Raw genomic sequence first — 27,536 nt, 5'->3', positions numbered from 1 at the left:
GCCTAACGTGGGACTTTGAAGTAGCACACCAAATAATATTGCTCTCGTTTCAGCTATAAAACATGACATTTAAATATTTAATCGCTCTCGAAACCCATACAATCAACTTCTTATAAAGGTTTCAGAATGTATCCATATAACTGTGTTACTGTTCTTGGTTTAATCAGTTTCACCACCCCCTCCACACAGCAAATATTCTTCTAATATTTTTTGGACCACCCTTGTATGCAGTAAGAGACTCAAACATTTGGTGCATTTCAGTGAGATCATTTATTTTCCACACGCATTATCGTGAAATCAGAGTGAAAAAATATAAAATATTATTTTCAGTACCAACAATTTACCAAAACTAAGATTGACTGTATAAAAGTGAGTTATCAATGCCCCTGACCTGAAAAGGCCCACATGTATGTATGTATGTATGTATGTATGTATGTATAAATAAAACTCAGTGAGTCATGTCATTACTTAGCTTAGATTTGGTCTCTGTATGCAGCACCAGCAAATCAATATCAGTTTTAATCCAGCAGCTACCAGACAATGGTACTGTCCAAAACTCTACGTTATTCCCCATAAAACTCTAGTCAAAAGTAGTGCACTATATAGGGACTCATTTGGGATGCCTTACCATCTCTATACAGGGAATAGGGTGCCATTTGCGATGCACATTCCATCTCTCTGACTGAGGATGCAGGCCAGCTCATCCACAACATAACCCCCAGGCATGTTTCATTGGTCTGTTCATTTTCACAGCAACAATTACAAAGTCAAGTTATTGTTGTACCCGTGTGGTGCATAGTAGATGCCTACATCCCAAATGGCACCCATAGGACTTTGGTCAAAAGTAGTGCACAATATAGGGAATAGTGTGCCATTTGGAATGAAGTACATATCTTTCCCTTCTCCCCAAATGGATTCAGGCTTGGGTTGTCACTCATTCGGACTGGGCAGTGTCGGAGTCCAGGAACACATTGAGCCTCAGGCCCACTGGAATGTGGTCGGTGAGGCCAGCAAGCTGGGTCACAAAGGTGACCTCCTCGATTTCCTATAGCGCAGAGAAAGAAAAGGATGTAATAACACCAGAATTAATAACAGACCCACACGCTGTTGTGACGCCTGCAGCCAGCCAGCCAGCCAGACACGCGCCGTTGCGACGCCTGCAGCCAGACAGCCAGCCAGACACACGCTGTTGTGACGCCTGCAGCCAGCCAGCCAGACACACGCTGTTGTGACGCCTGCAGCCAGCCAGACACACACGCGCCGTTGCGACGCCTGCAGCCAGACAGCCAGCCAGACACACGCTGTTGTGACGCCTGCAGCCAGCCAGCCAGACACACGCTGTTGTGACGCCTGCAGCCAGCCAGACACACACGCGCCGTTGCGACGCCTGCAGCCAGCCAGACACACACGCGCCGTTGCGACGCCTGCAGCCAGCCAGACACACACGCGCCGTTGCGACGCCTGCAGCCAGCCAGACACACACGCGCCGTTGTGACGCCTGCAGCCAGCCAGACACACACGCGCCGTTGCGACGCCTGCAGCCAGCCAGACACACACGCGCCGTTGCGACGCCTGCAGCCAGCCAGACACACACGCGCCGTTGTGACGCCTGCAGCCAGACAGCCAAACACGCGCTGTTGTGACGCCTGCAGCCAGCCAGCCAGACACACGCTGTTGTGACGCCTGCAGCCAGCCAGACACACGCTGTTGTGACGCCTGCAGCCAGCCAGACACACGCTGTTGTGACGCCTGCAGCCAGCCAGACACACGCTGTTGTGACGCCTGCAGCCAGCCAGCCAGACACACGCTGTTGTGACGCCTGCAGCCAGCCAGCCAGCCAGACACACGCTGTTGTGACGCCTGCAGCCAGCCAGCCAGACACACGCTGTTGTGACGCCTGCAGCCAGCCAGCCAGACACACGCCGTTGTGACGCCTGCAGCCAGCCAGACACACACGCGCCGTTGTGACGCCTGCAGCCAGCCAGACACACACGCGCCGTTGTGACGCCTGCAGCCAGCCAGACACACACGCGCCGTTGCGACGCCTGCAGCCAGCCAGACACACACGCGCCGTTGCGACGCCTGCAGCCAGCCAGACACACACGCGCCGTTGTGACGCCTGCAGCCAGCCAGCCAAACACACGCTGTTGTGACGCCTGCAGCCAGCCAGCCAGACACACGCTGTTGTGACGCCTGCAGCCAGCCAGACACACGCTGTTGTGACGCCTGCAGCCAGCCAGCCAGACACACGCTGTTGTGACGCCTGCAGCCAGCCAGCCAGACACACGCTGTTGTGACGCCTGCAGCCAGCCAGCCAGACACACGCTGTTGTGACGCCTGCAGCCAGCCAGCCAGACACACGCTGTTGTGACGCCTGCAGCCAGACAGCCAAACACACGCTGTTGTGACGCCTGCAGCCAGCCAGCCAGACACGCTGTTGTGACGCCTGCAGCCAGCCAGCCAGCCAGACACACGCTGTTGTGACGCCTGCAGCCAGCCAGCCAGACACACGCTGTTGTGACGCCTGCAGCCAGCCAGACACACGCTGTTGTGACGCCTGCAGCCAGCCAGACACACGCTGTTGTGACGCCTGCAGCCAGCCAGCCAGACACACGCTGTTGTGACGCCTGCAGCCAGCCAGCCAGACACACGCTGTTGTGACGCCTGCAGCCAGACAGCCAAACACACGCTGTTGCGACGCCTGCAGCCAGCCAGCCAGACACGCTGTTGTGACGCCTGCAGCCAGCCAGACAGACACGCTGTTGTGACGCCTGCAGCCAGCCAGACACACGCTGTTGTGACACCTGCAGCCAGCCAGACAGACACACGCTGTTGTGACGCCTGCAGCCAGCCAGACACACGCTGTTGTGACGCCTGCAGCCAGCCAGACACACGCTGTTGTGACGCCTGCAGCCAGCCAGCCAGACACACGCTGTTGTGACGCCTGCAGCCAGCCAGCCAGACACACGCTGTTGTGACGCCTGCAGCCAGCCAGCCAGACAGACACGCTGTTGTGACGCCTGCAGCCAGCCAGCCAGACACACGCTGTTGTGACGCCTGCAGCCAGCCAGCCAGACACACGCTGTTGTGACGCCTGCAGCCAGCCAGCCAGACACACGCTGTTGTGACGCCTGCAGCCAGCCAGCCAGACACACGCTGTTGTGACGCCTGCAGCCAGCCAGCCAGACACACGCTGTTGTGACGCCTGCAGCCAGCCAGCCAGACACACGCTGTTGTGACGCCTGCAGCCAGACAGCCAGACACACGCTGTTGTGACGCCTGCAGCCAGCCAGCCAGCCAGACACACGCTGTTGTGACGCCTGCAGCCAGCCAGCCAGACACACGCTGTTGTGACGCCTGCAGCCAGCCAGCCAGACACGCGCTGTTGTGACGCCTGCAGCCAGCCAGCCAGACACGCTGTTGTGACGCCTGCAGCCAGCCAGCCAGCCACGCTGTTGTGACGCCTGCAGCCAGCCAGCCAGCCAGACACACGCTGTTGTGACGCCTGCAGCCAGCCAGCCAGCCAGACACACGCTGTTGTGACGCCTGCAGCCAGCCAGCCAGACACACGCTGTTGTGACGCCTGCAGCCAGCCAGACACACGCTGTTGTGACGCCTGCAGCCAGCCAGCCAGACACACGCTGTTGTGACGCCTGCAGCCAGCCAGCCAGACACACGCTGTTGTGACGCCTGCAGCCAGCCAGCCAGCCAGACACACGCTGTTGTGACGCCTGCAGCCAGCCAGCCAGCCAGACACACGCTGTTGCGACGCCTGCAGCCAGCCAGACACACGCTGTTGTGACGCCTGCAGCCAGCCAGCCAGACACACGCTGTTGCGACGCCTGCAGCCAGACACACGCTGTTGCGACGCCTGCAGCCAGCCAGCCAGACACACGCTGTTGCGACGCCTGCAGCCAGCCAGACACACGCTGTTGTGACGCCTGCAGCCAGCCAGCCAGACACACGCTGTTGCGACGCCTGCAGCCAGACACACGCTGTTGCGACGCCTGCAGCCAGACACACGCTGTTGCGACGCCTGCAGCCAGCCAGCCAGACACGCTGTTGTGACGCCTGCAGCCAGACACGCTGTTGCGACGCCTGCAGCCAGCCAGCCAGACACGCTGTTGTGACGCCTGCAGCCAGCCAGCCAGACACGCTGTTGTATTTCCTAGAACACATCCTCGTGGTGTTCCAAGCAATCATTTCAATAACACAGGTGGAGGTCAGGAGTGTGGAGAGGAGAACATGAAGGAAGTCAACTCTTCTATACAGTTGAATTAGAAGGCAGGTGTCTGATAGCTAGCTCATGTTAGCTAACCTAGCTAGCTAACCAGAGAGGGGAAAAGTATGAAACACGTACAGTTCGGCAGTGCTTGGAGATGGAGCTCTCTCTGTAGAGGATGTAGTCGATGCGGCGCCCCACCCAGGGCTGACCCAACTCAGGGTAGACCATGGGACAGCCGTCCAGGGCCACAGGAGAGGAAATGTACTGCTTCCTCAAGTCCTCTCTCTCCAGGGTCCTAGAGACAGGGAAGGGATCAGGGGAACTTAGGACATGTCCCAAACGACACCTTATTCCATATCAAATCATATTTTATTGGTCACATACGCGTGTTTAGCAGATGTTATTGCAGGTGTAGCGAAATGCTTGTGTTTCTAGCTCCAACAGTGCAGTAGTATCTAACACACAATCTAAAGTAAAGGAATGGAATTAAGAATATATAAATAGTTGGACGAGCGATGTCAGAGCGGCATAGACTAAGATACAGTACAATAGGATAGAATACAGTATATAGATATGAGATGAGTAATACATAGACTAAGATACAGTACAATAGGATAGAATACAGTATATAGATATGAGATGAGTAATACATAGACTAAGATACAGTAGAATAGGATAGAATACAGTATATAGATATGAGATGAGTAATACATAGACTAAGATACAGTAGAATAGGATAGAATACAGTATATAGATATGAGATGAGTAATACATAGACTAAGATACAGTAGAATAGGATAGAATACAGTATATAGATATGAGATGAGTAATACATAGACTAAGATACAGTAGAATAGGATAGAATACAGTATATAGATATGAGATGAGTAATACATAGACTAAGATACAGTAGAATAGGATAGAATACAGTATATAGATATGAGATGAGTAATACATAGACTAAGATACAGTAGAATAGGATAGAATACAGTATATAAAAAATGTAAACATTATTAAAGTGACTAGTGTTCTAAATGATTAGAGAGGCCAGTGGTTGCAATGTGTTGTAGTGCACTACGTTGTTCGTCCAGGGCCCATTGACTACATCCAGTGAATGCAGTCTGAGGGATAGCATACCTTTGAAGATTCTCTGGGGTCCTTACATCCTCATGATACAGAGTAGGCTGTTCCAGCAAAGTGCCTGAACGATATAACAGAGGAAAAAAAATGTTTTGTTGATTTCCACAGATGTGCCTTGCTAAAAAAAAAGATCAAATAAACTCCTTACACGACATAAAACAACAGACAACATAGGTAAACATGGGCTGGGCCCTGTACAGGAGACTGACTATACAAGAGGTTAAAAACTTTAATAATGTCCCAAATGTGCACAAGAGGACATCAAGAAATGTTTGATCATTCCTAATGACTTGTAGGCCTGTATGTCGGCTATGTGGCATGTATCCCAAATGGCACACTACTTACCTTCGGGCCCTGATCAAAAGTAGTACACTGTACAGGGAATAGGATGCCATTTGGGACACAGCCTAAAGAGCGTGCAACAGTCCAACTCACCAATGACCCAGGGCTTCTCCTGGCCCGGCCCGGCCCTGCAGGGGTCTCTGTACTCCTCAAACAGACTGTGCCTCTGTTCTAGACTGTCATCTGACCAAGGACCAACACACAGAAACATGGAACAATGTGGAAACCTGTTGCATGACATCAAGCCCACAGATACCCATCTATAGAAGACAAACTGCATGCAGAGACAATGTACTCTCTACGTAGACAGAAAGGTATCCAAAACTGACACCCTATTCCCTATATAGTGTACTACATTTGACCAAGGCCCATAGGGCTCTCATCAAAAGTTGTGCACTATAGATAGAGATAGAGAGAATAAGGTTCAATTTGGGACACAGACGTACCAGGTGAGCAGTTGTCGAAGTTGAAATCCCCAGAAAGCACATCAAACACAACCACCTCATCAGGCTTGCTATTGGTCACCTGGAACTCCTGGATCCACTTGGTGAGCATGTTGAGCTGCTCACAGCGGATCTCCCCTTCACCTGCTCAGCCAATCACAGGACACACAGGGATCAGCTCTCAACACTATTGACTCCATTGCAATAGAAGCAGAGAGAGACTGGTGCTGGACAGATAATTACTGCGTAGTTTATTGGTCACGTACAGAGTTAAGCAGATGTTACAGTGGGTGCAGTGAAATGCTTCTGCTACTAGCTTTTAACAGGGCAGTAAAATGTCAAACAAATACACACATAACAAATCAACAATGAACTGTCAGATTCTGGCTTGAGATATACTTATTCCTGTCACCATATTAGAGCTTATTGATTACTTTACATAAAGAATAAAAAGTATAAAGAACTGTATGTTAGGGGTCAGTGAAGGAAGAATAGGAACTTTGTTTATGGAAAGTTACTGAGCGAGACAATGGGAAGTACAGAAAGTTTGTCTGTTTAAACATGTTATTGCTGAATAGTAATATTTCTAAGGAAGGAGGTCTCAGTTCCTGACAAGGCAGGCCAGTTGCTGTGGATCTAGGACCAGGAGGGATGTGGAACTCAACTCAATAAGGTCAACAGTTGAAGAGAAAAGAAGTCTCTGGAGACCAGCTAACTGCAGTCCTATCTCACACACACACACTTCCACGCTCTAATGAAGGTTCTAGACTCATGCAGGGCCATGACAACATCAGTAAGAGGAACAGATTTAGTTCCTGCCTAGCAACAGAGACGGATTGTTTATCTTAGTCATAAAAGGAGGTGACTCCTAGTCAGAAGGTATAGATATGTACTTGTATGTTGTGCTTGCAGCTGAGGCACCCAGTGGGTTGAATAAATGTGGCTTGAGCTTTTATCTAGTTGTCCGTTTGAGTTTTTACTCTGTTCAGAACCTCAACACAACACTATCATAAAACAAATGCAATCTGTGCATATATACACCAAAAATATATACTAAGAGTGATATGTACAGCAGTAGACACTGTATATTACAGTGAGCTATGTCAGGAACCCAGTATATAAATGTGTGGTGTGCATAAACAGTATTAAAAACATGAGCTGGTGCACACCCAGAATAATAGTGTGTGGAGGTGCTGACTAACGGAGAATAAACTATCAAAATAAAGAAAGTCGCTCACTCCATGTATAAACTCCCAGCCATTTAATGGGTATTTCGGCATCACTGTGCCCTCCTCAGGGTGCATAAACAGTGTAAATGGAATGCAATGTACAGTAGTAGCTAAATTATAATGAGCTATGTGAGAAGTTGTGCTGTAAATAGAGAAGAGGTGGCCATTTTGGATTAAGTAAAAAAAAATGAATGAAGATGACTTGCCTTCAGGTGCATGGAGGTGTGTGCAGTTAAAATATCCAACCAGCTTCTTCTCTTTCTGATTCTGGCCAACTAGCACCTGGGAACACCCACAAACCATTACTTCACCTACTGGGTATGAACTGTGTTGATGTTGTTGTTTAACCCATGGTAAAATGGAGCGGCCGTTATCATTACAATAACTGACAACAGTAACTCAATACAGTGTGAGCGTTAATGGCAACCAGATGACACCACATTTACATTTTAGTCATTTACCAGACACTCTTCTCCAGAGAGACTTACAGTCAGTGCATTCAACTAAAGTTAGTAGGAAAAAACAACCACATATCACAGTTATTATAAGCAGAAAAAACTCAGTGCAGGCGAGAGGTGAGAAAGACAAGAGCTATAATGACAGTGAGTAGCATAGAATTATAAATTAGAACTGTATTTCTCCTTAATTTAATCAAAATGTCTGCCAATATCAGCCCATTGACTTCATCCTCTCTAGTAAGTAATAGGATCTCGGTGGTGAGTGGTACCTTGGCAGAGAGCAGGCCTTTAGCAGCCAGGGCGTCCTCCCCCCGGCCGTTAGGGAAGCAGTGGTACTGGGCCTCCAGCACTGGGTAACGGCTGGCCAGGAACAGGCCGCTGTTGAAGAACTTAAAGGAGGAGCAGCTGCCGGGAGGCTGGCAGGCGTACACCCCTACATCATACAGTATGTGGTTGAACAGGGGCCCCAGGGTGTTGGTCAGCTTCACAGCTGCCCTCTTATCAAACACCTCCTCCAGACACAGGATGTCCACGTTGGCCGGGAAGAGAGAGGACACCTCCCAGGGCACGTCGTCTGGCCCAGCCTGACCGCGCTGGGCGACCCCCTGAGTGCGTAGGGCCCGTGGAGGGTTCCTGTGGCCCTTCCGGTCCTGCTGGTTGGAGTTGTGGTTGGTGTTGATGACGGGGGCAGGAGAATGGGAAGACTCCTCAGTGTCGTCACAGGGCTCGTACACCACATAGTTTGAGTCACTGGGCTTGGGGGGCGTCGTTGTTGGGACCGCTCCGTCAGCTTGGTCCTCGTCTGAATGGGCCTGGGGTGGTGGCTGGCATGCTGGGTCTGTAGCGCCGTATGAGGCAGGGCTGGTGGTGGAGGGGCCGGGGAGCAGGCTACTGGAGGGGCTGAGGGTGCCACAGCTACTGGGTGAATCCACGAAGATGCGGATGTGTGGCCGGTTCACGCCCTGCACGATGCTCCGGCCGATGGCGGTGGCACGGCGCTGCGTGTGCCCCAGGTTGTTGAAGCGCGCGATGCCGTCCGGCAATAGGCACAAGTTGGCAGAAGCAAAACCAAAAGTGGCCTTGTTGGCCCCTGCCTCAAAGCCCAGGTTCCTCTCCCCCTCCTCGGCTGGTGCTGGTCTCGACGGGGGCTCCTGGTGGTAGGAGAAGGGCCTTCGGGCGGCCTGGAGGGGAGCCCAAAGCAGGAACCCCAGGAAGGCCAGGGGAGCCGTGATCAGGAAGAGGGTGAGGAAGAGGATGAAGCCGAAGAACACCTTGAGAGGGTGGAGGTAACACTCCTGCTCCTGCCGCTGGGTGCGTTCCAGGCTGGTGGACATGCAGACGGCAATGAGGCGGTCCAGGAACCAGAAGCAGGGCAGGATGAGACCCCAGCTCACTGCATGGAGGCCCTCCACAAAGCAGTTGGGGAATGGGGACTCCCGCAGAGACATGCCTCCCTCCTTCAGTCACCTCTGGACACAAATAGGGAGAGCAGGCATCAGTGCTCCCAGCTGCTCACCTCACTCTGGTTATTCACCATCTGACAGACTCTGGAATCTACTAGAAGTAAACGTAGAACAACACACAGACAGGACATGTAGAGGGTGTTTTCAGACCTTTCCTGGCTCGACTAGTGAGGTAAATCAATAGTGCATGAAGTTGCGTGGTTGTCAGGGAAATGACTCCCGTTCAGAAACCAGAATCAACCCAAGGGGGCTGGGCGACAGCTGGTGCGTCATAGTACACGGGATCAATTGGAGTAGAAAGGCAGATTACATTGGCTTACTGGGCTGCGCGCACATGAAGGGCTGGGTTGGTGGATAGACAGACAGACATTGTTGGAAAGGAGGGCAAGAGGAGTAGAATATACGGGTATTTTACCCGAACTACTGTTAATCCAGACGTCACCATCTGCACGAATTCACTAATCGCTATAGCGACAGATGTGTAGTGTACTACTAGTGGTCGGTGCAACGTTCAAAATAGTCCACACAAGGCTCCAAAAAGACCCACACTTTCCGACAATGACGCCCGTCCTGAGTGCACGCATTTCTGCTGACACTGTCATGCCAACCAACATGGGTCATGAATGAATGTGATATCGATTGTTTCTCAAGTTTTCGTTGTGTGTGCTTGTTACTTTGAAATGATCGACTCGCCCCAAATGCTGTTCTCACAACTGACGTGGCGTGGTTAGCTAGCTAGCCAGCTAACGTTAACTTGAAGTACTAACGTTACCTGGCTAATTCAACCAGTTTGAAAATGTTCACTCATTTGGGCTAGGTAGCAGGTGCTCACATGCACAATGTATCATTCATGAACAAGACAATTTTGTCTTACACATTTACATAGCCACACGTTCGTGGACTAATGTTAGCTACTAGCTAGCTAAAATAGGTTATCTGGTTAGCAAACGTTAACATGAGCTATGCACCTTTATTCTTACCTGTCTGCATAGAAGAGTCCACTTCCTTCCTAAAATGTGAATTTATCCGTCTAAATAGATGTAACCATGGCTACTGCTGAGTTGGCCTTGTCATGCTGTGGATATTTTTCATTCAATATTCCTGTATAAAACAGAATACAAGGATTCCAGCGACCAGTGTACGGCTTGTCCCGCGCGGGGAGTAGCCAACTCGTCTAGACAGTATGCGCGTGCGTGCTCGTCTGAAATGACAAGCGAGCTGAACATATTTCCTTATATGAACAGTATAATGGTTTATAGGTATATGGGGTTATTGAGCGCGGATTCGCGCTTATAAACCCAGGATCGTTACAATATTGAAAGGCAACAATTTCAAAGACTTTACTGAGTTACTGTTCATATGCTTCTACACCTGCATTGCTTGCTGTTTGGGTTTTTTGGCTGGGTTTCTGTACAGCACTTTGAGATATCAGCTGATGTAAGAAGGGCTATATAAATAAATTTGATTTGAAATTTGATTTGATATAAGAAAATCAGTCAACTGAAATAAATAAATTAGGCCCTAATCTATGGATTTCACATGACTGGGCAGGGTGCAGCTATGGGTGGGGGGTGGGCCCACCCCCTTGGCAGCCAGGCCACCCACTGGGGAGCAAAGCCCAGCCAATCAGAATTAGTTTTTCCCCACAAAATGGCATTATTACCGACAGAAATTCTGTAAAATGACATTGGAGGCAGCTTATGGCAGAGAAATTAACATTCATGTCTCTGACAACAGCCCTGGTGGACATTCCTGCAGTCACCATGCCTCAAAACTTGAGACATCTATGGCATTGTGTTGTGTGATAAAACTGCTCATTTTAAAGTGGCCTTTTATTGTCCCCAGCACAAGGTGGACCTGTGTAATGATCATGCAGTTTAATCAGCTTCTTGATATGACACACCTGTCAGGTAGCTGGATTATCTTGGCAAAGGATAAATGCTCACTAACAGGGATGTAAATAAAATTTGTGCACAAAATTTGAGAGAAATAAGCTTTTTGTGTGTATGAAAAATGTCTGGGATTTTTTATTTCAGCTCATGAACCATGGGACAAATATTTTACATGTTGTCTAAACTTTGTTCAGTGTATATGAAAATTAGTTGTGTCTACATTACTTAAACACACTGCTTTTTCTTTGTTGAAATGCATTTTAAATGGCCCAAAGAGCCCTGGAAGTATTTATTCTGTCCAGGTTTTTCCATGTCTGTCATTTCAATATGGAAATATAATGTCAGGTAACTCACAAAGACAGCCTCAGTGCAACCAACCAACAAACCAAGTGAACGGAAAATATGAATTAAAAAGGATAAACTATGAAATGGTCCAATGCAGGAGATGCAGAGCTGTCCTGTCTGCGGAGGGTGTGTGAAGTTTGTATTAGAGAGCGCTTGTCTCCAAAGCAATACAAGCTTAGACACGTTAAGAGTTGGGTTTGAGTCATTTGTTTATAGTGTAAAACCTCTGCTGTGGAGGGAGGTGGTGTCAGTGGCCGTCCCAGTCTAGCTCTGGTCCTAAACGTTTATAAAAGGCTCAGAATCAGCAAGCTGCACGTAACGCCCTGGACCAGAGCTATTCTCAGCCCGTCTACCAGAGGAAGAGGGGCTTGCCGTCCTGCCTTGCCATGAAAGAGAGGCAACTGAACAGCAGCAGGAGATCCTTCAGCAGTTTGCAGGGGGCTGCGTTGATAACTACTCTCCTGAGGAAGTCCGAGCTGTTGAGTTTAGATTGTTGTTTATTGTCCTACAAGAGGAAAATTTTACTACAGCTCATACATTACATACACAAACCTCACATTACATACACAAACCACACATTACATACACAAACCACACATTACATACACAAACCACACATTACATAAACCACATTGTAACATGGCAGCAAACAAACAACAGTAAACAGTTCCCCCCACACCTGCACATATAGGAGGAAGCTTCATAGAATTGTTCATGATTCATGGTGATAAACCCCCCCCGCAGGGATGAAACTCCTCCTGAAGCGTGCAGTGCAGCCTTTACAGTAATTGTCTGACACCTCCAACCTGATGGCAGGAAAGGTGAGCTCTGACATCACAGCCAAGCTTGTACCCTGAAGGGACTACATGGGAGCTACATCATCACCTGTTGTATCCCTGCTCCTGGGCGCTGTAGGAGTCAGCCCTCTGCTTCAGGATGCCGTAGGTGTTGATGATGAACTCTGTGAAGGGGGGGTGGAGAGTCATACTATAGCCTAGCTGCTTCAGCTTGGCCATCAGCTCAGCGTGACGCTGGGACAGCTGGAGCCTGTAGCCCTCGTCCACCTTCCCCGTCAGAGGGTGTGTGGAGACCTGAGGAAAGGGGTGAGGGGGGGTCAAGCCTTTGGTTTGAGTGAAACACAGATGTGAGTCTCATATGGCACCTTATTTCCAATAGAGTGCACTACTTTAGACCAGGGACCATATAGGGCTCCATTTGGAATAGGGTGCCATTTGGGGGACACACAGTCAAATGTAGTGCACTATATAGTTTAGAAGGTGCCATTTGGGACACAGTCACAACCTCATGGGAGTGGGGGATTAGCCTGTAGAGTTTCTAATTCAGTTATACTGTACATGTCATTATCCAACTCTCTCTTACACATTTGTTTAGAACAGATTTGGAATTAACTTCTTAGGAAAAGGAAAACCATTTTGACCTGGGAATAAACCGGTTTAGGAGGCTTTGATTTCCATCTGTGTGTGAATGATTGAAATGACTACATGGCACACAACCACACCCTGGAGGAATGTTGTTCAACTAGCCTATTATCCCTTAGCAGACAGAAGGAATATGTTGTTCAACTAGCCTATTATCCCTTAGCAGACAGAAGGAATATGTTGTTCAACTAGCCTATTATCCCTTAGCAGACAGAAGGAATATGTTGTTCAACTAGGCTATTATCCCTTAGCTGACAAAAGGAAGGAATATGTTGTTCAACTAGCCTATTATCCCTTAGCTGACAGAAGGAATATGTTGTTCAACTAGCCTATTATCCCTTAGCAGACAGAAGGAATATGTTGTTCAACTAGCCTATTATCCCTTAGCAGACAGAAGGAAGGAATATGTTGTTCAACTAGCCTATTATCCCTTAGCTGACAGATGGAATATGTTGTTCAACTAGCCTATTATCCCTTAGCAGACAGAAGGAATATGTTGTTCAACTAGCCTATTATCCCTTAGCAGACAGAAGGAATATGTTGTTCAACTAGCCTATTATCCCTTAGCAGACAGAAGGAAGGAATATGTTGTTCAACTAGCCTATTATCCTTTAGCAGACAGAAGGAAGGAATATGTTGTTCAACTAGCCTATTATCCCTTAGCAGACAGAAGGAATATGTTGTTCAACTAGCCTATTATCCCTTAGCTGACAGAAAGAATATGTTGTTCAACTAGCCTTTTATCCCTTAGCTGACAGAAGGAATATGTTGTTCAACTAGCCTATTATCCCTTAGCAGACAGAAGGAATATGTTGTTCAACTAGCCTATTATCCCTTAGCAGACAGAAGGAATATGTTGTTCAACTAGCCTTTTATCCCTTAGCTGACAGAAGGAATATGTTGTTCAACTAGCCTACTATCCCTTAGCAGACAGAAGGAAGGAATATGTTGTTCAACTAGCCTATTATCCTTTAGCAGACGGAAGGAATATGTTGTTCAACTAGCCTATTATCCTTTAGCAGACAGAAGGAATATGTTGTTCAACTAGCCTATTATCCCTTAGCAGACAGAAGGAAGGAATATGTTGTTCAACTAGCCTATTATCCCTTAGCAGACAGAAGGAATATGTTGTTCAACTAGCCTATTATCCCTTAGCAGACAGAAGGAATATGTTGTTCAACTAGCCTATTATCCCTTAGCTGACAGAAAGAATATGTTGTTCAACTAGCCTTTTATCCCTTAGCTGACAGAAGGAATATGTTGTTCAACTAGCCTACTATCCCTTAGCAGACAGAAGGAAGGAATATGTTGTTCAACTAGCCTATTATCCTTTAGCAGACAGAAGGAATATGTTGTTCAACTAGCCTATTATCCTTTAGCAGACAGAAGGAATATGTTGTTCAACTAGCCTATTATCCTTTAGCAGACAGAAGGAATATGTTGTTCAACTAGCCTATTATCCCTTAGCAGACAGAAGGAAGGAATATGTTGTTCAACTAGCCTATTATCCCTTAGCAGACAGAAGGAATATGTTGTTCAACTAGCCTATTATCCCTTAGCAGACAGAAGGAATATGTTGTTCAACTAGCCTATTATCCCTTAGCAGACAGAAGGAAGGAATATGTTGTTCAACTAGCCTATTATCCCTTAGCTGACAGATGGAATATGTTGTTCAACTAGCCTATTATCCCTTAGCTGACAGAAGGAATATGTTGTTCAACTAGCCTATTATCCCTTAGCTGACAGAAGGAATATGTTGTTCAACTAGCCTATTATCCCTTAGCAGACAGAAGGAATATGTTGTTCAACTAGCCTATTATCCCTTAGCTGACAGAAGGAATATGTTGTTCAACTAGCCTATTATCCCTTAGCTGACAGAAGGAATATGTTGTTCAACTAGCCTATTATCCCATAGCAGACAGAAGGAAGGAATATGTTGTTCAACTAGCCTATTATCCCTTAGCAGACAGAAGGAAGGAATATGTTGTTCAACTAGCCTATTATCCCTTAGCTGACAGATGGAATATGTTGTTCAACTAGCCTATTATCCCTTAGCAGACAGAAGGAAGGAATATGTTGTTCAACTAGCCTATTATCCCTTAGCTGACAGAAGGAATATGTTGTTCAACTAGCCTATTATCCCTTAGCAGACAGAAGGAAGGAATATGTTGTTCAACTAGCCTATTATCCCTTAGCAGACAGAAGGAATATGTTGTTCAACTAGCCTATTATCCCTTAGCAGACAGAAGGAATATGTTGTTCAACTAGCCTATTATCCCTTAGCAGACAGAAGGAATATGTTGTTCAACTAGCCTATTATCCCTTAGCTGACAAAAGGAAGGAATATGTTGTTCAACTAGCCTATTATCCCTTAGCTGACAGAAGGAATATGTTGTTCAACTAGCCTATTATCCCTTAGCAGACAGAAGGAATATGTTGTTCAACTAGCCTATTATCCCTTAGCAGACAGAAGGAAGGAATATGTTGTTCAACTAGCCTATTATCCCTTAGCTGACAGATGGAATATGTTGTTCAACTAGCCTATTATCCCTTAGCAGACAGAAGGAATATGTTGTTCAACTAGCCTATTATCCCTTAGCAGACAGAAGGAATATGTTGTTCAACTAGCCTATTATCCCTTAGCAGACAGAAGGAAGGAATATGTTGTTCAACTAGCCTATTATCCTTTAGCAGACAGAAGGAAGGAATATGTTGTTCAACTAGCCTATTATCCCTTAGCAGACAGAAGGAAAATGTTGTTCAACTAGCCTATTATCCTTTAGCAGACAGAAGGAAGGAATATGTTGTTCAACTAGCCTATTATCCCTTAGCTGACAGAAAGAATATGTTGTTCAACTAGCCTTTTATCCCTTAGCTGACAGAAGGAATATGTTGTTCAACTAGCCTATTATCCCTTAGCAGACAGAAGGAATATGTTGTTCAACTAGCCTATTATCCCTTAGCAGACAGAAGGAATATGTTGTTCAACTAGCCTTTTATCCCTTAGCTGACAGAAGGAATATGTTGTTCAACTAGCCTACTATCCCTTAGCAGACAGAAGGAAGGAATATGTTGTTCAACTAGCCTATTATCCTTTAGCAGACGGAAGGAATATGTTGTTCAACTAGCCTATTATCCTTTAGCAGACAGAAGGAATATGTTGTTCAACTAGCCTATTATCCCTTAGCAGACAGAAGGAAGGAATATGTTGTTCAACTAGCCTATTATCCCTTAGCAGACAGAAGGAATATGTTGTTCAACTAGCCTATTATCCCTTAGCAGACAGAAGGCTATGTTGTTCAACTAGCCTATTATCCCTTAGCTGACAGAAAGAATATGTTGTTCAACTAGCCTTTTATCCCTTAGCTGACAGAAGGAATATGTTGTTCAACTAGCCTACTATCCCTTAGCAGACAGAAGGAAGGAATATATTGTTCAACTAGCCTATTATCCTTTAGCAGACAGAAGGAATATGTTGTTCAACTAGCCTATTATCCTTTAGCAGACAGAAGGAATATGTTGTTCAACTAGCCTATTATCCCTTAGCAGACAGAAGGAAGGAATATGTTGTTCAACTAGCCTATTATCCCTTAGCAGACAGAAGGAATATGTTGTTCAACTAGCCTATTATCCCTTAGCAGACAGAAGGAATATGTTGTTCAACTAGCCTATTATCCCTTAGCAGACAGAAGGAATATGTTGTTCAACTAGCCTATTATCCCTTAGCAGACAGAAGGAAGGAATATGTTGTTCAACTAGCCTATTATCCCTTAGCTGACAGATGGAATATGTTGTTCAACTAGCCTATTATCCCTTAGCAGACAGAAGGAAGGAATATGTTGTTCAACTAGCCTATTATCCCTTAGCTGACAGAAGGAATATGTTGTTCAACTAGCCTATTATCCCTTAGCAGACAGAAGGAAGGAATATGTTGTTCAACTAGCCTATTATCCCTTAGCAGACAGAAGGAATATGTTGTTCAACTAGCCTATTATCCCTTAGCAGACAGAAGGAATATGTTGTTCAACTAGCCTATTATCCCTTAGCAGACAGATGGAATATGTTGTTCAACTAGCCTATTATCCCTTAGCAGACAGAAGGAAGGAATATGTTGTTCAACTAGCCTATTATCCCTTAGCTGACAGAAGGAATATGTTGTTCAACTAGCCTATTATCCCTTAGCTGACAGAAGGAATATGTTGTTCAACTAGCCTATTATCCCTTAGCTGACAGAAGGAATATGTTGTTCAACTAGCCTATTATCCCATAGCAGACAGAAGGAAGGAATATGTTGTTCAACTAGCCTATTATCCCTTAGCAGACAGAAGGAAGGAATATGTTGTTCAACTAGCCTATTATCCCTTAGCAGACAGAAGGAATATGTTGTTCAACTAGCCTATTATCCCTTAGCAGACAGAAGGAATATGTTGTTCAACTAGCCTATTATCCCTTAGCTGACAGAAGGAATATGTTGTTCAACTAGCCTATTATCCCTTAGCAGACAGAAGGAATATGTTGTTCAACTAGCCTATTATCCATTAGCAGACAGAAGGAATATGTTGTTCAACTAGCCTATTATCCCTTAGCAGACAGAAGGAAGGAATATGTTGTTCAACTAGCATATTATCCCTTAGCAGACAGAAGGAATATGTTGTTCAACTAGCCTATTATCCCTTAGCAGACAGAAGGAAGGAATATGTTATTCAACTAGCCTATTATCCCTTAGCAGACAGAAGGAATATGTTGTTCAACTAGCCTATCATCCTTTAGCTGACAGAAGGAAGGAATATGTCGTTCAACTAGCCTATTATCCCTTAGCTGACAGAAGGAATATGTTGTTCAACTAGCCTTTTATCCCTTAGCAGACAAAAGGAATATGTTGTTCAACTAGCCTATTATCCCTTAGCTGAAAAAAGGAATATGTTGTTCAACTAGCCTATTATCCATTAGCAGACAGATGGAATATGTTGTTCAACTAGCCTATTATCCCTTAGCTGACAGAAGGAATATGTTGTTCAACTAGCCTATTATCCCTTAGCAGACAGATGGAATATGTTGTTCAACTAGCCTATTATCCCTTAGCTGACAGAAGGAAGGAATATGTTGTTCAACTAGCCTATTATCCCTTAGCAGACAGAAGGAATATGTTGTTCAACTAGCCTATTATCCCTTAGCAGACAGAAGGAATATGTTGTTCAACTAGCCTATTATCCCTTAGCTGACAGAAGGAATATGTTGTTCAACTAGCCTATTATCCCTTAGCTGACAGAAGGAATATGTTGTTCAACTAGCCTATTATCCCATAGCAGACAGAAGGAAGGAATATGTTGTTCAACTAGCCTATTATCCCTTAGCAGACAGAAGGAAGGAATATGTTGTTCAACTAGCCTATTATCCCTTAGCTGACAGATGGAATATGTTGTTCAACTAGCCTATTATCCCTTAGCAGACAGAAGGAAGGAATATGTTGTTCAACTAGCCTATTATCCCTTAGCTGACAGAAGGAATATGTTGTTCAACTAGCCTATTATCCCTTAGCAGACAGAAGGAAGGAATATGTTGTTCAACTAGCCTATTATCCCTTAGCAGACAGAAGGAATATGTTGTTCAACTAGCCTATTATCCCTTAGCAGACAGAAGGAATATGTTGTTCAACTAGCCTATTATCCCTTAGCAGACAGAAGGAATATGTTGTTCAACTAGCCTATTATCCCTTAGCTGACAAAAGGAAGGAATATGTTGTTCAACTAGCCTATTATCCCTTAGCTGACAGAAGGAATATGTTGTTCAACTAGCCTATTATCCCTTAGCAGACAGAAGGAATATGTTGTTCAACTAGCCTATTATCCCTTAGCAGACAGAAGGAAGGAATATGTTGTTCAACTAGCCTATTATCCCTTAGCTGACAGATGGAATATGTTGTTCAACTAGCCTATTATCCCTTAGCAGACAGAAGGAATATGTTGTTCAACTAGCCTATTATCCCTTAGCAGACAGAAGGAATATGTTGTTCAACTAGCCTATTATCCCTTAGCAGACAGAAGGAAGGAATATGTTGTTCAACTAGCCTATTATCCTTTAGCAGACAGAAGGAAGGAATATGTTGTTCAACTAGCCTATTATCCCTTAGCAGACAGAAGGAATATGTTGTTCAACTAGCCTATTATCCCTTAGCTGACAGAAAGAATATGTTGTTCAACTAGCCTTTTATCCCTTAGCTGACAGAAGGAATATGTTGTTCAACTAGCCTATTATCCCTTAGCAGACAGAAGGAATATGTTGTTCAACTAGCCTATTATCCCTTAGCAGACAGAAGGAATATGTTGTTCAACTAGCCTTTTATCCCTTAGCTGACAGAAGGAATATGTTGTTCAACTAGCCTACTATCCCTTAGCAGACAGAAGGAAGGAATATGTTGTTCAACTAGCCTATTATCCTTTAGCAGACGGAAGGAATATGTTGTTCAACTAGCCTATTATCCTTTAGCAGACAGAAGGAATATGTTGTTCAACTAGCCTATTATCCCTTAGCAGACAGAAGGAAGGAATATGTTGTTCAACTAGCCTATTATCCCTTAGCAGACAGAAGGAATATGTTGTTCAACTAGCCTATTATCCCTTAGCAGACAGAAGGCTATGTTGTTCAACTAGCCTATTATCCCTTAGCTGACAGAAAGAATATGTTGTTCAACTAGCCTTTTATCCCTTAGCTGACAGAAGGAATATGTTGTTCAACTAGCCTACTATCCCTTAGCAGACAGAAGGAAGGAATATATTGTTCAACTAGCCTATTATCCTTTAGCAGACAGAAGGAATATGTTGTTCAACTAGCCTATTATCCTTTAGCAGACAGAAGGAATATGTTGTTCAACTAGCCTATTATCCCTTAGCAGACAGAAGGAAGGAATATGTTGTTCAACTAGCCTATTATCCCTTAGCAGACAGAAGGAATATGTTGTTCAACTAGCCTATTATCCCTTAGCAGACAGAAGGAATATGTTGTTCAACTAGCCTATTATCCCTTAGCAGACAGAAGGAATATGTTGTTCAACTAGCCTATTATCCCTTAGCAGACAGAAGGAAGGAATATGTTGTTCAACTAGCCTATTATCCCTTAGCTGACAGATGGAATATGTTGTTCAACTAGCCTATTATCCCTTAGCAGACAGAAGGAAGGAATATGTTGTTCAACTAGCCTATTATCCCTTAGCTGACAGAAGGAATATGTTGTTCAACTAGCCTATTATCCCTTAGCAGACAGAAGGAAGGAATATGTTGTTCAACTAGCCTATTATCCCTTAGCAGACAGAAGGAATATGTTGTTCAACTAGCCTATTATCCCTTAGCAGACAGAAGGAATATGTTGTTCAACTAGCCTATTATCCCTTAGCAGACAGATGGAATATGTTGTTCAACTAGCCTATTATCCCTTAGCAGACAGAAGGAAGGAATATGTTGTTCAACTAGCCTATTATCCCTTAGCTGACAGAAGGAATATGTTGTTCAACTAGCCTATTATCCCTTAGCTGACAGAAGGAATATGTTGTTCAACTAGCCTATTATCCCTTAGCTGACAGAAGGAATATGTTGTTCAACTAGCCTATTATCCCATAGCAGACAGAAGGAAGGAATATGTTGTTCAACTAGCCTATTATCCCTTAGCAGACAGAAGGAAGGAATATGTTGTTCAACTAGCCTATTATCCCTTAGCAGACAGAAGGAATATGTTGTTCAACTAGCCTATTATCCCTTAGCAGACAGAAGGAATATGTTGTTCAACTAGCCTATTATCCCTTAGCTGACAGAAGGAATATGTTGTTCAACTAGCCTATTATCCCTTAGCAGACAGAAGGAATATGTTGTTCAACTAGCCTATTATCCATTAGCAGACAGAAGGAATATGTTGTTCAACTAGCCTATTATCCCTTAGCAGACAGAAGGAAGGAATATGTTGTTCAACTAGCATATTATCCCTTAGCAGACAGAAGGAATATGTTGTTCAACTAGCCTATTATCCCTTAGCAGACAGAAGGAAGGAATATGTTATTCAACTAGCCTATTATCCCTTAGCAGACAGAAGGAATATGTTGTTCAACTAGCCTATCATCCTTTAGCTGACAGAAGGAAGGAATATGTCGTTCAACTAGCCTATTATCCCTTAGCTGACAGAAGGAATATGTTGTTCAACTAGCCTTTTATCCCTTAGCAGACAAAAGGAATATGTTGTTCAACTAGCCTATTATCCCTTAGCTGAAAAAAGGAATATGTTGTTCAACTAGCCTATTATCCCTTAGCTGACAGATGGAATATGTTGTTCAACTAGCCTTTTATCCCTTAGCTGACAGAAGGAATATGTTGTTCAACTAGCCTATTATCCCTTAGCAGACAGAAGGAATATGTTGTTCAACTAGCCTATTATCCCTTAGCAGACAGAAGGAATATGTTGTTCAACTAGCCTTTTATCCCTTAGCTGACAGAAGGAATATGTTGTTCAACTAGCCTACTATCCCTTAGCAGACAGAAGGAAGGAATATGTTGTTCAACTAGCCTATTATCCTTTAGCAGACGGAAGGAATATGTTGTTCAACTAGCCTATTATCCTTTAGCAGACAGAAGGAATATGTTGTTCAACTAGCCTATTATCCCTTAGCAGACAGAAGGAAGGAATATGTTGTTCAACTAGCCTATTATCCCTTAGCAGACAGAAGGAATATGTTGTTCAACTAGCCTATTATCCCTTAGCAGACAGAAGGCTATGTTGTTCAACTAGCCTATTATCCCTTAGCTGACAGAAAGAATATGTTGTTCAACTAGCCTTTTATCCCTTAGCTGACAGAAGGAATATGTTGTTCAACTAGCCTACTATCCCTTAGCAGACAGAAGGAAGGAATATATTGTTCAACTAGCCTATTATCCTTTAGCAGACAGAAGGAATATGTTGTTCAACTAGCCTATTATCCTTTAGCAGACAGAAGGAATATGTTGTTCAACTAGCCTATTATCCCTTAGCAGACAGAAGGAAGGAATATGTTGTTCAACTAGCCTATTATCCCTTAGCAGACAGAAGGAATATGTTGTTCAACTAGCCTATTATCCCTTAGCAGACAGAAGGAATATGTTGTTCAACTAGCCTATTATCCCTTAGCAGACAGAAGGAATATGTTGTTCAACTAGCCTATTATCCCTTAGCAGACAGAAGGAAGGAATATGTTGTTCAACTAGCCTATTATCCCTTAGCAGACAGAAGGAATATGTTGTTCAACTAGCCTATTATCCCTTAGCAGACAGATGGAATATGTTGTTCAACTAGCCTATTATCCCTTAGCAGACAGAAGGAAGGAATATGTTGTTCAACTAGCCTATTATCCCTTAGCTGACAGAAGGAATATGTTGTTCAACTAGCCTATTATCCCTTAGCTGACAGAAGGAATATGTTGTTCAACTAGCCTATTATCCCTTAGCTGACAGAAGGAATATGTTGTTCAACTAGCCTATTATCCCATAGCAGACAGAAGGAAGGAATATGTTGTTCAACTAGCCTATTATCCCTTAGCAGACAGAAGGAAGGAATATGTTGTTCAACTAGCCTATTATCCCTTAGCAGACAGAAGGAATATGTTGTTCAACTAGCCTATTATCCCTTAGCAGACAGAAGGAATATGTTGTTCAACTAGCCTATTATCCCTTAGCTGACAGAAGGAATATGTTGTTCAACTAGCCTATTATCCCTTAGCAGACAGAAGGAATATGTTGTTCAACTAGCCTATTATCCATTAGCAGACAGAAGGAATATGTTGTTCAACTAGCCTATTATCCCTTAGCAGACAGAAGGAAGGAATATGTTGTTCAACTAGCATATTATCCCTTAGCAGACAGAAGGAATATGTTGTTCAACTAGCCTATTATCCCTTAGCAGACAGAAGGAAGGAATATGTTATTCAACTAGCCTATTATCCCTTAGCAGACAGAAGGAATATGTTGTTCAACTAGCCTATCATCCTTTAGCTGACAGAAGGAAGGAATATGTCGTTCAACTAGCCTATTATCCCTTAGCTGACAGAAGGAATATGTTGTTCAACTAGCCTTTTATCCCTTAGCAGACAAAAGGAATATGTTGTTCAACTAGCCTATTATCCCTTAGCTGAAAAAAGGAATATGTTGTTCAACTAGCCTATTATCCATTAGCAGACAGATGGAATATGTTGTTCAACTAGCCTATTATCCCTTAGCTGACAGAAGGAATATGTTGTTCAACTAGCCTATTATCCCTTAGCAGACAGATGGAATATGTTGTTCAACTAGCCTATTATCCCTTAGCTGACAGAAGGAAGGAATATGTTGTTCAACTAGCCTATTATCCCTTAGCAGACAGAAGGAATATGTTGTTCAACTAGCCTATTATCCCTTAGCAGACAGAAGGAATATGTTGTTCAACTAGCCTATTATCCCTTAGCAGACAGAAGGAATATGTTGTTCAACTAGCCTATTATCCCTTAGCTGACAGAAGGAAGGAATATGTTGTTCAACTAGCCTATTATCCCTTAGCTGACAGAAGGAATATGTTGTTCAACTAGCCTATTATCCCTTAGCAGACAGAAGGAAGGAATATGTTGTTCAACTAGCCTATTATCCCTTAGCTGACAGAAGGAAGGAATATGTTGTTCAACTAGCCTATTATCCCTTAGCTGACAGAAGGAATATGTTGTTCAACTAGCCTATAATCCCTTAGCAGACAGAAGGAAGGAATATGTTGTTCAACTAGCCTATTATCCCTTAGCTGACAGAAAGAATATGTTGTTCAACTAGCCTTTTATCCCTTAGCTGACAGAAGGAATATGTTGTTCAACTAGCCTATTATCCCTTAGCAGACAGAAGGAATATGTTGTTCAACTAGCCTATTATCCCTTAGCAGACAGAAGGAATATGTTGTTCAACTAGCCTTTTATCCCTTAGCTGACAGAAGGAATATGTTGTTCAACTAGCCTATTATCCCTTAGCAGACAGAAGGAAGGAATATGTTGTTCAACTAGCCTACTATCCTTTAGCAGACGGAAGGAATATGTTGTTCAACTAGCCTATTATCCTTTAGCAGACAGAAGGAATATGTTGTTCAACTAGCCTATTATCCCTTAGCAGACAGAAGGAAGGAATATGTTGTTCAACTAGCCTATTATCCCTTAGCAGACAGAAGGAATATGTTGTTCAACTAGCCTATTATCCCTTAGCTGACAGATGGAATATGTTGTTCAACTAGCCTATTATCCCTTAGCTGACAGAAGGAATATGTTGTTCAACTAGCCTATTATCCCTTAGCTGACAGAAGGAATATGTTGTTCAACTAGCCTATTATCCCTTAGCAGACAGAAGGAATATGTTGTTCAACAAGCCTATTATCCCTTAGCTGACAGAAGGAATATGTTGTTCAACTAGCCTATTATCCCTTAGCTGACAGAAGGAATATGTTGTTCAACTAGCCTATTATCCCTTAGCAGACAGAAGGAATATGTTGTTCAACTAGCCTATTATCCCTTAGTAGACAGATGGAATATGTTGTTCAACTAGCCTATTATCCCTTAGCAGACAGAAGGAAGGAATATGTTGTTCAACTAGCCTATTATCCCTTAGCTGACAGAAGGAATATGTTGTTCAACTAGCCTATTATCCCTTAGCAGACAGAAGGAAGGAATATGTTGTTCAACTAGCCTATTATCCCTTAGCAGACAGAAGGAATATGTTGTTCAACTAGCCTATTATCCCTTAGCAGACAGAAGGAATATGTTGTTCAACTAGCCTATTATCCCTTAGCAGACAGAAGGAATATGTTGTTCAACTAGCCTATTATCCCTTAGCTGACAAAAGGAAGGAATATGTTGTTCAACTAGCCTATTATCCCTTAGCTGACAGAAGGAATATGTTGTTCAACTAGCCTATTATCCCTTAGCAGACAGAAGGAATATGTTGTTCAACTAGCCTATTATCCCTTAGCAGACAGAAGGAAGGAATATGTTGTTCAACTAGCCTATTATCCCTTAGCTGACAGATGGAATATGTTGTTCAACTAGCCTATTATCCCTTAGCAGACAGAAGGAATATGTTGTTCAACTAGCCTATTATCCCTTAGCAGACAGAAGGAATATGTTGTTCAACTAGCCTATTATCCCTTAGCAGACAGAAGGAAGGAATATGTTGTTCAACTAGCCTATTATCCTTTAGCAGACAGAAGGAAGGAATATGTTGTTCAACTAGCCTATTATCCCTTAGCAGACAGAAGGAATATGTTGTTCAACTAGCCTATTATCCCTTAGCTGACAGAAAGAATATGTTGTTCAACTAGCCTTTTATCCCTTAGCTGACAGAAGGAATATGTTGTTCAACTAGCCTATTATCCCTTAGCAGACAGAAGGAATATGTTGTTCAACTAGCCTATTATCCCTTAGCAGACAGAAGGAATATGTTGTTCAACTAGCCTTTTATCCCTTAGCTGACAGAAGGAATATGTTGTTCAACTAGCCTACTATCCCTTAGCAGACAGAAGGAAGGAATATGTTGTTCAACTAGCCTATTATCCTTTAGCAGACGGAAGGAATATGTTGTTCAACTAGCCTATTATCCTTTAGCAGACAGAAGGAATATGTTGTTCAACTAGCCTATTATCCCTTAGCAGACAGAAGGAAGGAATATGTTGTTCAACTAGCCTATTATCCCTTAGCAGACAGAAGGAATATGTTGTTCAACTAGCCTATTATCCCTTAGCAGACAGAAGGCTATGTTGTTCAACTAGCCTATTATCCCTTAGCTGACAGAAAGAATATGTTGTTCAACTAGCCTTTTATCCCTTAGCTGACAGAAGGAATATGTTGTTCAACTAGCCTACTATCCCTTAGCAGACAGAAGGAAGGAATATATTGTTCAACTAGCCTATTATCCTTTAGCAGACAGAAGGAATATGTTGTTCAACTAGCCTATTATCCTTTAGCAGACAGAAGGAATATGTTGTTCAACTAGCCTATTATCCCTTAGCAGACAGAAGGAAGGAATATGTTGTTCAACTAGCCTATTATCCCTTAGCAGACAGAAGGAATATGTTGTTCAACTAGCCTATTATCCCTTAGCAGACAGAAGGAATATGTTGTTCAACTAGCCTATTATCCCTTAGCAGACAGAAGGAATATGTTGTTCAACTAGCCTATTATCCCTTAGCAGACAGAAGGAAGGAATATGTTGTTCAACTAGCCTATTATCCCTTAGCTGACAGATGGAATATGTTGTTCAACTAGCCTATTATCCCTTAGCAGACAGAAGGAAGGAATATGTTGTTCAACTAGCCTATTATCCCTTAGCTGACAGAAGGAATATGTTGTTCAACTAGCCTATTATCCCTTAGCAGACAGAAGGAAGGAATATGTTGTTCAACTAGCCTATTATCCCTTAGCAGACAGAAGGAATATGTTGTTCAACTAGCCTATTATCCCTTAGCAGACAGAAGGAATATGTTGTTCAACTAGCCTATTATCCCTTAGCAGACAGATGGAATATGTTGTTCAACTAGCCTATTATCCCTTAGCAGACAGAAGGAAGGAATATGTTGTTCAACTAGCCTATTATCCCTTAGCTGACAGAAGGAATATGTTGTTCAACTAGCCTATTATCCCTTAGCTGACAGAAGGAATATGTTGTTCAACTAGCCTATTATCCCTTAGCTGACAGAAGGAATATGTTGTTCAACTAGCCTATTATCCCATAGCAGACAGAAGGAAGGAATATGTTGTTCAACTAGCCTATTATCCCTTAGCAGACAGAAGGAAGGAATATGTTGTTCAACTAGCCTATTATCCCTTAGCAGACAGAAGGAATATGTTGTTCAACTAGCCTATTATCCCTTAGCAGACAGAAGGAATATGTTGTTCAACTAGCCTATTATCCCTTAGCTGACAGAAGGAATATGTTGTTCAACTAGCCTATTATCCCTTAGCAGACAGAAGGAATATGTTGTTCAACTAGCCTATTATCCATTAGCAGACAGAAGGAATATGTTGTTCAACTAGCCTATTATCCCTTAGCAGACAGAAGGAAGGAATATGTTGTTCAACTAGCATATTATCCCTTAGCAGACAGAAGGAATATGTTGTTCAACTAGCCTATTATCCCTTAGCAGACAGAAGGAAGGAATATGTTATTCAACTAGCCTATTATCCCTTAGCAGACAGAAGGAATATGTTGTTCAACTAGCCTATCATCCTTTAGCTGACAGAAGGAAGGAATATGTCGTTCAACTAGCCTATTATCCCTTAGCTGACAGAAGGAATATGTTGTTCAACTAGCCTTTTATCCCTTAGCAGACAAAAGGAATATGTTGTTCAACTAGCCTATTATCCCTTAGCTGAAAAAAGGAATATGTTGTTCAACTAGCCTATTATCCATTAGCAGACAGATGGAATATGTTGTTCAACTAGCCTATTATCCCTTAGCTGACAGAAGGAATATGTTGTTCAACTAGCCTATTATCCCTTAGCAGACAGATGGAATATGTTGTTCAACTAGCCTATTATCCCTTAGCTGAC

The 27,536-nt window shown here is 43.8% G+C and overlaps 2 protein-coding genes across 5 annotated transcripts in view; both read right to left on the bottom strand.

Moving 5' to 3' along the window:
* Positions 1–246: 246 nt before the first annotated feature.
* LOC145859686 (sphingomyelin phosphodiesterase 5) lies at positions 247–10,512 on the bottom strand. 4 transcript variants are annotated; one of them, XM_082959601.1, is made up of 8 exons: positions 10,281–10,512; positions 8,107–9,306; positions 7,586–7,661; positions 6,154–6,294; positions 5,801–5,890; positions 5,363–5,426; positions 4,361–4,520; positions 247–1,045 (listed from the first exon to the last, which is right to left on the bottom strand). In XM_082959601.1, the coding sequence occupies exons 2-8, from the start codon at positions 9,283–9,285 to the stop codon at positions 935–937; spliced, it is 1,821 nt and encodes a 606-aa protein (XP_082815727.1). In that variant the 5' UTR covers positions 9,286–9,306; positions 10,281–10,512; the 3' UTR covers positions 247–934. The 4 variants fall into 4 exon arrangements, with proteins under 4 accessions (XP_082815727.1, XP_082815724.1, XP_082815726.1 ...); XM_082959598.1 differs by having other exon boundaries at positions 8,107–9,394; positions 10,281–10,511; XM_082959600.1 differs by having other exon boundaries at positions 8,107–9,391; positions 10,269–10,505.
* A 1,504-nt stretch (positions 10,513–12,016) lies between these two features.
* Positions 12,017–27,536, bottom strand: part of LOC106598616 (uncharacterized) — a 65,053-nt gene continuing 49,533 nt past the window's right edge. Inside the window, exon 3 of the mRNA XM_082959597.1 lies at positions 12,017–12,628. Coding sequence (XP_082815723.1) covers positions 12,558–12,628 — 71 coding nt within the window. The 3' untranslated portion in view covers positions 12,017–12,557. The remainder of the gene's footprint in view (positions 12,629–27,536) is intronic.

This window comes from Salmo salar, chromosome 02, assembly GCF_965601325.2.
Source record: "Salmo salar chromosome 02, fSalSal1, whole genome shotgun sequence".
Taxonomy (NCBI): domain Eukaryota; kingdom Metazoa; phylum Chordata; class Actinopteri; order Salmoniformes; family Salmonidae; genus Salmo; species Salmo salar.
The sequence above is the reverse complement of the archived record's forward strand: the minus strand, read 5'-3'. Positions and strand labels throughout refer to the sequence as shown.